The sequence below is a fragment of the Mya arenaria genome, chromosome 11, assembly GCF_026914265.1.
Source record: "Mya arenaria isolate MELC-2E11 chromosome 11, ASM2691426v1".
Taxonomy (NCBI): Eukaryota; Metazoa; Mollusca; class Bivalvia; order Myida; family Myidae; genus Mya; species Mya arenaria.
In genome coordinates, this window is record NC_069132.1 from 38,498,342 (window position 1) to 38,511,227 (window position 12,886).

Here is a 12,886-nt window from a genome sequence, read left to right on the forward strand (position 1 = left end):
TTCATTTGTTACGCATATTATATCTCTATTTATAAGCCATCATTGTCATCATCATCATCATCATCATCCACTATCATTATCATAATAAATACCCTTTACAAAGCATGACCTTCCTTGCCCGGGACTTATACATGTATCAGATTTGAGAGCGGTCTCTATGGTAACCCTTTTATCTGATAGAAATTGCTAAGTCAATTTAGAAGATATTAATATAATTACCGTTGTATTTAAGATATACAGCTATATCACATTCCATTTGTTTGGACATTTAACCCAAGAGGCTGTGTTTGGGAGGGTTTATATTGATTCAAATAAGTTCCATACGTTTTCGTATACTTATTATAGCGATTTGGACGATATTGCCATTATCATTCATTACTAAACTATGATGAAATATACACACTTAATGCGATGGAAAAAGACAAGTAACGTTAATATAATGACCATATCTGTATTCATTGATTTTGTAATTTTCTGTAACTAAATCTAATTTTTAGGATCAGAATTTCTCAAATTGCAAAACTGTTACTCCATGGAGATTTCCCTAGTTTTAATTGCAGCGCCGCCTTGTGATGGACTAAAACATTACAATAACAGAATCATTTCAAATTGGTAAATAAAAAAAAACAACACGCGTGTTTATCGTCGTAGCCAACTTGTATTGTTGTTATTTTGCCTTCTGCGAAGTTGTTCATTTGAAGACATCGGATACACAAGATTAGCACAATCTGCTTTATCCGTGTGATTTAAACAAGACCTTTGTTAAAGGTTAGGCTAATAATCTCTAAATTATAATAATAATAATAATAATAATAATAATATTAATAATAATAATTTTTAAAATAATAATAATAATAATAATAATAATAATAATAATAATAATAATAATAATAATTATTATTATTATTATTATTATTATTACTGACAAATTTTACCGACAAATTAAACGTATGCATACTTTTGATATAACATAGCAATAATACGATAAAAAATACGAGAAGTCAAAAAATCAAATATAAACTCTGTTAAGAGGCACAAAGCAACGGCTCAAAGAACAATGAACTAGAGGCACAAAGCAACGGCTCAAAGAACAATGAACTAGAGGCACAAAGCAACGGCTCAAAGAACAATGAACTAGAGGCACAAAGCAACGGCTCAAAGAACAATGAACTAGAGGCACAAAGCAACGGCTCAAAGAACAATGAACTAGAGGCACAAACGTATACACATCACAAACACCAAAACATACGCATACAAAAATAAGGCCATAAAAGCCCGGATTTTAAAAATTGTAATAAGCAGTAAATTAGGGATCTTTCCTGGACATAATGGTAACAGGTACAACAAGTTTGATAAAAACTCGTGTCAGGTGTCACATCATATTTCACATTTATATGTTTATTACAATATATCAAATTATTTAATAATAACACAATTGTACAGATTTTGGTTTGACATGGCACAACTCAAATATATTTAATAATTATAATTTCGAGAGCATGATGTGCATTGTATAGTTCTGACGTTCAAATATTCTCATGCATATGCACATCTGTGCATTGAATGTCACATGGTTTTTATACCAGCAATAAAGTTTATGCACTTTACAACACCAATCATATTTGAATAATTTACTTCACATTCAAAGTATACCTTGCAAAGCATGTTTTCATTATCGAAAAAACTACCCATTCGTGAATAAGTATAGTTTATCAATACTAATGTTACCCCCCCTCCCAATTTTACATTCATTTACATATATTATACATCAAATTACTTGTATACAATCAGTGTTGTGACATTTCTGGTCTAACGCTTATCCAACATGGTATGATATTTCAACATGCATACTAGTATTTGCTCTGCTTCTCCAACCATTGTCGGACCGCAAACTTCAAAAACCAAATTTTCCAAGCACAACTGGGATCTTGAATTTCATATTATTTTGTGACACACACAGATTTGACAATGTTTTGGAAGATGACCATAAGTATGTTTCTAGTTTCACTAGATAACTGGCGAATCACAGCACCGATATCCGTCCTTTCATGGCATGTTGATATATCCCATCCCCTCGATCTTCTTGTGAACAAAGTATCCAGTCGCTAACAACACCACTACGAGCATAAGAGAAATTCCTAGTAGTACGGGGACCAAGATATGCCCGTGTGGGTTTTGTTTCGGGCCCGGCGTCAAATCATGCGGACATAGATCGGCTGCAAAATCAAGTGCAACTCGTTTTTGAAAGAACACAATTGTATTGTAAGTCTTTAAACAGTTTAAGTTTCTATTATTTTATATTCATCATATTTCATCACGATCGTTGCTTTCAGAGCTTTATCGAGTCAAAATATCATATGTAAATGCACTTGAACAACCGTCATCTTGTGTGATCTAAAACATTTTTGACCCCGATATGCATACATTTTGCTTTGACTCAAAGGCTTTAGCTCTGAAAAAAATCTGCCACTATAAGTGCCCAACCTGTGGGGTACCTGCTTTGCTCGCAGCACGGTTTCTCTAGGGGAGACGAGACTAAGTGGTCTCGCGAGATTCAATAGGATTCATATTTATATGAAAAGCTTCAGAAACAAGCTCAGTAGCCAAAAGTAAATAACATAAAAAAGCCCTGTTTAATGGCACAGGAACCATTGTTCTGACAAAATATGGTAAAACAAAGTAAAATAGTTATTCCTTATTTTAAGATATCCTTACAAGTCGTGATATTATAATAACATTGCCTTATACGTGAGGTAGTCATCTTCACCTTGTGTTCCATATACTCCTTTCATTTTCTACCCTCATCCTGCCTAATAAATCATATTAGCTATATACAGAGTCTGCGAATCGAATTATACCAGATCTGGAGCTTTTAGCGCACCCCTTTGATTCCCAAAACTCAATTTGAAAGCCAATTCTAAATAGCCGGTTATCAGCCTTATTACTAGGAGTGATATTAAATAAAATAAATCTAGCAAATATAGCCTTCCTGCTTCGACCCATCGATACATGGTCATAAGGAAGATACAACTCAACGAATACTTAGGTCTACTCACCCTCATCGTCCAATGGGAAGTCGTCAAAAGACCTCAGAGGTGCGAGTCGGACCTGGGTGAACACCATTGAGGCTTGCGCATGCGTGGAGCGATACACAATCTTCTCCTTTCGGTCACACCGTGATGCGTTCACGGTCGCTTTGAACACCAAATCCTCGCTTTCCTCGTCCCGCTCTTGGAAATATAAATTATAGATCATGTTTCTATAAGTAAGAATTGTCTTTTTTTCTGTCTCTATCATCAAAACTAAAATGAATCTACAGCAACTTGTCCAATAGCTTAATGACATGAAAGCATTAGCTACTTACAGACTCTCACCATCATAATACAACAAGCAAAGACTACATAGACATTAAAAATCGCTATTAATATATAAGGATGAGGTTGCCGCTTTGGGAAGGTCAATGAAATAGGGAATTAATATACGTGCGACAATTATGTTTTGGCTGTCTTTTATTTTATGGTGACGGTTTTATCTTGAGAAAATAATGTTGAAATTACGTCTGAAACATTCATTTTTTAACAAAGACGTAAAACAAACAGCTTTTTCGAAGGCTGAAACTTTAAATTGTTTTGAGAAGGAAAATCACATATTTTTTTATCATTAGAAATATAAAATTCGCATACTTTCCCTTTTTCTTAACTTTTTGATTTTTTTCTGCACAATTTTAACAATCATATATTTTTTTTTAAAAGTGCATGGTTTCTCTAGAGGTTCTGCCATTGTTGGCCGGGTCAAGCCAATTACTTTGATAACATTTGAGCAGATGTAGTTTCTGCAGTCCTGTTTTTGTTACCAAATTAGAAAATGGCAAATTAGGATAATATACTTGTTTCCCTCTTGCAGTTAACCGTTAAGGTAGACTACTAGCATTGTGTTTCATTACTATATTGCATTTCCTTTGGTATAGACAGCAAACATCGCCAAGCGAAGTTAATACTTCTGTTTGTTTTTGCCAGATATCTAAAAACTTAAAATTAACAAATCGGTGTGCAATTATCTCCCAATAATATGATAGAAATAAAAGTAATGCAACTGACAAACCAATGACTTATAGACCCCTAGTAACGACATTGGTACTGAATTTCACTGAATATTTGTACTAATACGAAACACCAGAAGGAAATGCTTACTTTGTATATCCGTTCGCTCGTAGTGAGTGTTATTATGCACACTGTACATTGTAACATCGTGTAGAATCAAGATGCGTTTGCCCTGAATGATAAAGAGAGGTAAATACTGACTGTTAACAAACTAGTGCTGTTCAAGAATTTTCTATACGTTTTACACAAAACAAATTCTTCAGTGAAATTTAAACATAATTCTCATATCAAAAGGCTTGTCAGGGATTTTGCTCTTCATGTGCAAAATTCCATTTAGGTAAAACTATATTTCATAAAATTAGAAGTATTATAATACCATTGGGCAAGTTAGATGGTGCACCCCAAATCACACCAAGCGATAAGACGCCACAACAACTTTTGAATTCTTTTAATTTTGTCCGCATTTGACTCGTTGCATAGAACCATATTTCAGTCATTAATTCTTTGAAGATATTCACGCGTTATGAAGTTCTTTCCGTTATTTATCTGTTAAATCACATTAATATTAGAAGACAAACTATTGAAAAGAAATAATAATCTATAACAATATTTACGGTTATATAATGCTATGGTGTGCGCCACCTAAGCGTTACATGACTTCATTTTTTGTTCTATTTTACAAAAAGATCGGTGCATAGTAGTTAATTCTAGATGGAAAAATCAACAACATGACGGTGCTTATTCTGTTAAAATATTTAAGATAAGTCACAAAATTAAAGAACTGATTGCAGAAATCGACGAAATTCTTAAACAGCCCTAGTATGAATTATGAAATTAACAATCCCAATGACCATAACGGTAAAAAACGTTCAATACTTTCCTCATTTTGAAATACAAGATGGCTGAATACATCATGTCAAAATGTATATTGTAGGCACTTTCTGCTTTACTATGTTGATGTAACTAGTTATGTTTTTTAATATGTTTAATCGTTTTATGTAATAATCTTTTTAACCTTCGTAGTGTTTATGTTTTCAAATTGCAGATCAAACGTTATTTTCCCATCGTCCGAATTCAAGAGGATATGAACAAGGTCTTTGTTGCAGTCGCCAACAACCGATCCATCTGAGGTCAGGTTGAACTCCTTGGAAAAACTGGACATCTGGAAAGACAAGCAGTATTCGGTATTTTTGTATTACTTATTTATACACATAATGGTTGTATTCGATATATATTATATATATTGTTTCGATAAAAGTATGCGATGATCTTACATACAAATGTGAATTAATTAATTTAAAGTATATGCATATTCAACAGATATGTTTAAGATTGTATCATCCAAAATCCCACATAACGTATGCTACAGATCATTTTAAGCAAATTAACATTTTAGTAAAGATAATAGTTCGTGTATATCAAGTAGATGAGTTTATTCCAAGGGAGCGAAAAAATCCGCGAAGGAATGAGTTCGTTTCATTTTGTAACACATGGGCTGTAATTGACTTGTTGGTTGTCGTTGAAACGAAGTTATGTTTATCATTACGTATGATGTCACGACCCTCTATATAAATCGAATCAGACACAAACTCCAATAATTCAATTAGATCGCATGAACTAGTTCACTAATATTGGACTTTGATAGATAAAGAAATAAAGAGTTTACGTGTTATCAATGTTTTGATTGTATTCATCGAATTCCCATTCAACTTTCTTAACACCTTTGACCGGAATATTCAATTTTGTTTCGTGAACAAAGTTACATATATAAATGTACATATAAGGACATAAACTAGAAATGATAGACATCAAAGATCTTATAGTAACGTTTTATGTAAATACGTTTAAACAAAAACAGTTATTTTCATACGAATGCAATGAAAACTACAGGAAAAAAACAGGAAGTAATCAAACACTGAATGTTGAGTTATACAGTGCATGCAGCGTTTACAAATTTACATAGCATTGTTTACAAGCAAAGTCCAGTGACCTTAGTTTCAACCAAGATCTTGTTAAAAGGCACTAAAATATTGGCAAAACAAGCATGGAACGGGAGACACAAATGTTCAAGACATCAAACGAGAGACATAACGCTTCAAGACATCAGACGAGAGACATAACGGTTCAAGACATCAAACGAGAGACATAACGGTTCAAGACATCAAACGAGAGACATAACGGTTCAAGACATCAAACGAGAGACACAACGGTTCAAGACATCAAATGTTTTTAAAACTATCATAAAATCGTGATTGATAAATGTTGTGATAACAACCTTCGTATTGATGACCCATTAAAAAATAGTAAAAACAAACAAGGCACCGGTGAATATAATGTTTTTGATATTAAACTTCTCCATTTATTTTTATTATTGATCCGTTCTTGAATTGTTTTAGCTATCGAGATTAACATATATATAGTTGCATACACAAACGATTCTAAAACATCTTTGTTTGCATGAATCTAATACCTTGCCATCTCGTAGGTAGCTAACGTTCACAGCCATAGTGCCTCCCGGCTGACATATTGGCTCTTTGTGAACTATGGCGTCTAGTAGCTCACTAAATACCGTCTGGAGACCTGGAAGTTAATATGTTATTATTTTAATAATCGTTTTCAAACGAAATTGCAAATGGGTTCATGGTGTTTAGGAAAATATAAGTATAGGACATTGTTTGTGAATACAAACTATTATTAAAGGACGTAAAAGCATTCTTCAAGGTACTCAACAGTGCCAGTGTGTTCTGCCTATGATATCATTGGACGGACAACATTCTAATGTAGGCACTCGTTGGTGCAGTACAAACAATGCCTAAATCACACGCGGTTTGCAAACACGTATTCATTCGGTAATACGTGCTGATTTTTTATAAAGCTATTTTAATACCTTTATTGTAACACAGAATTATGAATTAATTGCCAGATGTTCATACATTAGTTTTTGGAAGGGAAGGGAGTTGTGTGATATTTTATTTGTTATTTTTTATTCTTCCTAGATGACTGTTTCACCGTTTTATATGTGTTCAAGCTCTTTCTTACTACATAAGGGACCGTAACACATCGACACCGTAGGTTTGAATTAACGTCGTACCCGGACAGTACTGTACTGAAACGGAAATACAGACCCTAGTTCAACATTTGTATCGAGTCAAAAAATTTAAAAGGGCGGCGGAAAAAAAACAGATGGCGGGCGGGGATGTAAATTAAGCAATTATTTATAGTCGCTCTACTGACATTGATAATTAAAACCTATATTTGATATGAATATGTATGAAATAAAGAGGAGTTAGTTAAGTTTACAATCAACCACCTATAAATGGCGTCAAATGAGTAAAACCACTTTTCAATTGCAATTTCTCTGACAAAGCCTATCTTCGCATATATTTTTTCTTTAGAACACATTTTCAGAAATCGTGTGGCAGTTGAAACGTTTAGTGTTTCATAGCTTAGTGAGGTATTGGTACAGTGTTGCAATGAATTTGAAGAGTTCATACATAATATTTTGACAACTCTGATAAAGAAGTGCACTATACAGGAATTGTTGAGTTTGTAAACATTCATTTAAATATTTAAAAAAAAATGACAAAATAGTATACTGGTAATGCAATGAATTTGATTATAACGTTGAGCAAGTCAAAACGAAGAATTTATTCGCTGTTCAAACGGCGTTGACTTTTCGTGCATTGAAATGTTTGTAAACATATATATTGTGCCAATTTTACCAATATGCTTTAGGCATTTCCGACAAACTGGGAAAAAAAATAATAAGTGCGTTCTAAAAGCGTTTAAATTTTATAGCAATTCGTATTAATACTAAACTATCCATCAGTATAAACAATTGATAATAAGTAAAGTAAAATATTCTCTATACTATCTGCCTCCTCAGTCGAAATAACAAAGTACAATGTCACAGTGCCAACCCTCCCAAGAAACACTCGGTACTTTAAATTACATTAAATTAGTAACTTTACATCGCTACTTACATGATTTTTTTTTAATTGGAATATAATTTATTTAATCTATCCTCATAGTTGGGTCATCGAAACAAAAACATAAACAACATCATTTCTAACCATATGAAAGGACGACTGAATGTTTCATAATCTTTTCGTTAAACATGTACAATGGCAATGACCAAGTTAATTTCCCAGAAGGCCACGGGCCCATTACAATACACAGATATACAGTTATTCTTCAAGTCGTACTTTTCTTTTATTAAGTACATGATACAAATACGTAGAGACACCGTTAACTATAGCAACATTGGATGATGACATTGGAATTCTAAACTTGTTAACGTTAGGATTTATCTAATATTTTTGTGGGATGTATCGGGATTTCAGATCTTCGTAGAAATCACAAACAAGTAGAAAGTGGTATTCATCTTCAATAAATTCTAATTAACATACTTGACATAATCTTCGTTCTCTTGGATATCAGTATAACGACCAAGTTATCAGTAAACATATTCTGATTGTTTAAGAAGTTTAAAGACATTTAAGAGTACAAAACAAATTCAGTTACAAATCTTATTAACATAGACATTGATGCATTAATAATTAGTGCTTATATGAAGAAAAACATAAATATAAAAAAGACAAAAAGCATAGAAAATTAATAAAAAGTAAAAAAAAATAAAAAATACAGGAATACAACAATAAAAATATCTAATCGGTATCGAATATAATTTTATAAATTTATGTTTAACTTACAGAATAAAAATAATAACTAATGAAACGAAAAATAGGAATACCACATTCACTACCGATGAATTAATCTCATGTCCGTGTGTTAAAATATGACGCATTAATTTTATAGTATGAAATTGCTAGATATACTGTTAAATCTAACTATAAGCTTAAAATAGTATGAGTACATCAACGTTTAATTTAAAGATCGTAGCGTTAAGTAGAACGAAAAGGTTTTGAAACTTTTTTTATATTGCTTCTCACCTATTACGTAGAATAGTCCAAGGCCGACCGAAACTGAGGTCATTGTTATCTTTATAGTCCAGAAAAATATTTTGAAGTTCTTGTTAATATTCTGAAGTTCTTGTTAATCCCTTCAAAGATTCTTTTTTATTCTGACATGTTATGTTAAGTTTCCGGGTCTATTGAACGTAAGAAGATGTGAAACAGCCATAATAGCCGATATTCCGATATTTGCTAAACATATAGAAATATTTCTTGTACTTTTATTTTCCAGTTAATAATTCCTCTTTCAGCTATAGCTCTTAAGCTAACACAAGCTCCATATATAACCACAGCCTGTTCAATAATGCAAAAAGTATCATTGTATTTGCAAGTACGAAATTAGTTTTGCAATTCTCTGAACATTCGCGAACCACAGCAAGTGTTAACAAAGCATTGATTTCATATCCAGTCACTAAGATAGCTAGCGTCATGGAGTTTTTCAACCATTTTTGGGGATTTCTAGTTTCAAACAATTCCGTTTATTTTTCTGTTATAAGAAACGCCGATACGTATAAAGACCATGAATTGAGCTATGCTCCTGGTGTCAATGACTACATATATTCTCTGATACTGTCGTTGATTGAACAATTGTTCAAATACATCTATGGAAAGTCTTATAGAGGTAACAGAAAGAGAACATGCCATTTAATATTCAATTTCAACAGGGCTAAATGATGATGTTTGCTTATATCATAAGGTATGTATAAAAGCTTATGACTTATTCGAATATATTAACAGTTGGACCAAAATATATTAGCAATTTAACCTTATCCAAACTGTCTATAACTTGAATTAATTTTGAAAGAAAACAAATATTTAAGATATTGCGATATTGTATATTTTTATTGTGAAATACATGACGGATGAAGGCCAATGTAATGCTTACGACAAGCTTGTTCCTTGTAGCTCAACACACACACGCACGCACGCACGCACGCACGCACACACACACACACACGCGCACACACATACACACACACACACACACACACACATATGCATACATACATACATACGCACGAACGTACGATTGCACGTACGCACGCACGCAATCACACTGCACAGACACGCAAACACGGACAAACACACACGCACACACACGTACATACATACACACACACTCCCGCACTCATACACCCGCGCGAACACAGACACACGCACACTTTTAATAAATTCGTCAAATAATTAAGAGACAATAACCCTCTAAGTATATCAATGTGTACCGTGGCATTTGCAAAATGCTAGTAAAGGATTTGAATAAAACAACAATATTTAAAAAAGAAACAATCTTAAGGAAAATAAAATAAATCGTCATATTAATTAAAAGTTATATTTAAAGTATTCAAGACGGCTACCTACCACAAACTTTGTTAATGGATAGATGTTGATGTGTATCGGTGCTGTTTTTAACGTTATGTGTCACGTGTAAAATGTTTTTATGCATTAGCCTAGTGCAATATAATATGATCTTCTGCTATATTTAGGCTTCTGGGCTTCAACTGTATAATTAAGATCAGGGATATCTCCTTCTGAAGTATGTGTGTACACTTGTATTTACGTTCCCACTGTATTAAAGATTGTAGAAAACCATATTATGATACATGTTGTACATCATGCAAAAAAACAACAACGCCTGCCAGAATCTTGCAAAGGGAAATATAGACAAGTTTGTGTATCCTGTCTGTTATGTAGAACTATTGTTTACATCTGCATTCGCAAATCAAAACGGTTTACAACTTAACATTATACATACCAAGTCAATGCTTTTTATTCCTACTATGCAAACGGGTCTAAGGTTTGTGGCAGATTGAAGCCAGCATTGAAAGATGAATATGTAAGGTTTGAAGCCAGCATTGAATGATGAATCTGTAGGCTTAAGAACGTCCAAGATAACGGGGGGACAGTTTGTCAAGGAAATCATAGTTGTCTTGGGCCAAACAGACGACAATTATTGACTTTGTTTTGCTGAGACATCAATATCTAGGCGATATTTACGACAGTATATGTCGTTTTGTAATGTTTAAGATACATCTACGGTATCTGCGGCAGAATCGTCCAACTTTTGACTAGTGTTGAAAAATAAGTATTTGATTAAAGTTGAATATAACACATTTTAGAGTAAAACACAAACTTATCATGTGTTTGCGGAAGGTCTTCAGATCAAGACATAAAACATATGTTCTATTTTCTATCGTGCATACCTTTAATTTTCTACCCATGTAAAAATACGCATTTTGTACATTGGACGAAAGAGCGCGTAAACCTTGTTTACAGACGACATGATGGGTGGTAACTTAATTTCAATGGTGGCCTCAATTTGTTCCAAGCTTTCAATTAAATGACTTGTTTCGTCTAGCATTTATGGCAAAAGTTATGCATTCATTGGCGCTGTATAGAAATGTCATCATTTTGATTTCAAAAACGCTGTTGCGGGTGACTCATCTAGATTGGCGTGCCAGACGATATTTCCTAAACGCCCATATCAACAGGAAATGGCTGTCCTGTATGCAAGGATCATTGATAAACACTTGATATGTATTCATGGTGTGACATGCATTTTTTTTTTCATTTTCATGTAAAATAAATCAATATGATGTTGGAAATAATGATGTGTTTTTTTTATATATTTAAGGAACGGGAGAAAGGCAGAAAGCAAGAAATAATATTAAGTAAAATTAACACATTTTGCGCAAAGTATTCTGGAAATAAGAAACTCACGTTATTTATTTAATTAAAGCTTGTACAGCGCTTTTAGAATTTGTAATAGGGTGCAACAGTGTTTGTGACTTCATGTGTGTTCTTAAAAATGATTTTTACAACTTACGTGAAACCGCATGAATGACAAGCACTTAGTAAAAAAAATAAATATTTCATTGAATATGGGAAACAAAACCACAGACAACTTTTCATGCTACGTATTGTTATACACACTACACATGGTAACATCGGATAAAATCCAGCAGCTTATGAAAATTTGGATATTAAGCAAATAATAAATGATAATAATGTAAATTAAGATAAAGTACGAAGTATATCCGGTCCAAATCAGTCTGTAAAATGTTATAAATCCAATAATTTCGATATTTGCTATAAAGAGAGAACATTTTATTGTTATTTATTTTAATTTAATTGATCCCTATTTTATTCGTGATACTGAACATCACACATGTACCATATATTAATCACCGCCTGTTTGGTAATACCAAGACCTTTGCGTGGTCTATCATAAAATCTGCAAGTGAAGAATACATCAAGGAATACCCAAACGGTTTGCTAAACATGGCAAGTGTTAGCCAAAGCATCGATTTAATATCACGTCTCTAAGAGTCTTGGAAAAAGAACCATGACAACCATCTAATCCCTATGAATAGTACTTACTCGATGGCGTTGTTTAAACAAATAACAACAAAAGATTTTGCTTGTCTTATTTTTTTCCAGAACACGCTCTTCCACATCCAGAAATTTTCCAATACCCCTACCATAAAAGGCCTACACATATGTTTATGTCTCACTATTTATGCATTGTAATTGCGTATCGTAATAAATGAACAGAGATGCGAGGATAAAAATGACATAAACGATAATTTAGCTTTATTTTAAAGCACTTCTATAATGAATTGTGTATTGTCTCATGATTCGAATTAAATTCACCATAGTTTTATGCCGTTTTTATTATTTGACAAATGGTTTGACTTTGATAGGAGAAAACAATACCATTAATTTGTTAAAATAATCCTTCGTGGAAATATTAAGGCAATATAAGTCTAGACTGACATCCTAGCGATTTCACCAAAAGGAAAAAAATCACAATGC

General features: G+C 32.9%; 1 protein-coding gene across 1 annotated transcript; it reads right to left on the minus strand.

The window, feature by feature from the left end:
* Positions 1-1,792: 1,792 nt before the first annotated feature.
* On the minus strand, positions 1,793-9,149 carry LOC128207626 (uncharacterized). The gene is made up of 6 exons (XM_052910666.1): positions 9,053-9,149; positions 6,571-6,680; positions 5,116-5,262; positions 4,191-4,272; positions 3,057-3,230; positions 1,793-2,216 (listed from the first exon to the last, which is right to left on the minus strand). Exons 1-6 carry the CDS (start codon positions 9,093-9,095, stop codon positions 2,047-2,049), a joined length of 726 nt encoding a protein of 241 aa, XP_052766626.1. The 5' UTR covers positions 9,096-9,149; the 3' UTR covers positions 1,793-2,046.
* Between the last annotated feature and the right edge of the window lie 3,737 nt (positions 9,150-12,886).

Bases quoted from the DNA above. Each gene is read 5' to 3' on its own strand.
- LOC128207626 (XM_052910666.1), bottom strand. From the start codon at position 9,095: ATGACCTCAGTTTCGGTCGGCCTTGGACTATTCTACGTAATAG. The intron at 4,273-5,115 runs GTTAAAAAGATT...TTTATCATTCAG, and splicing joins AAAACATAAACACTACGAAG to GGCAAACGCATCTTGATTCT. The intron at 3,231-4,190 runs GTAAGCATTTCC...TATATTTCCAAG, and splicing joins CGAGCGAACGGATATACAAA to AGCGGGACGAGGAAAGCGAG.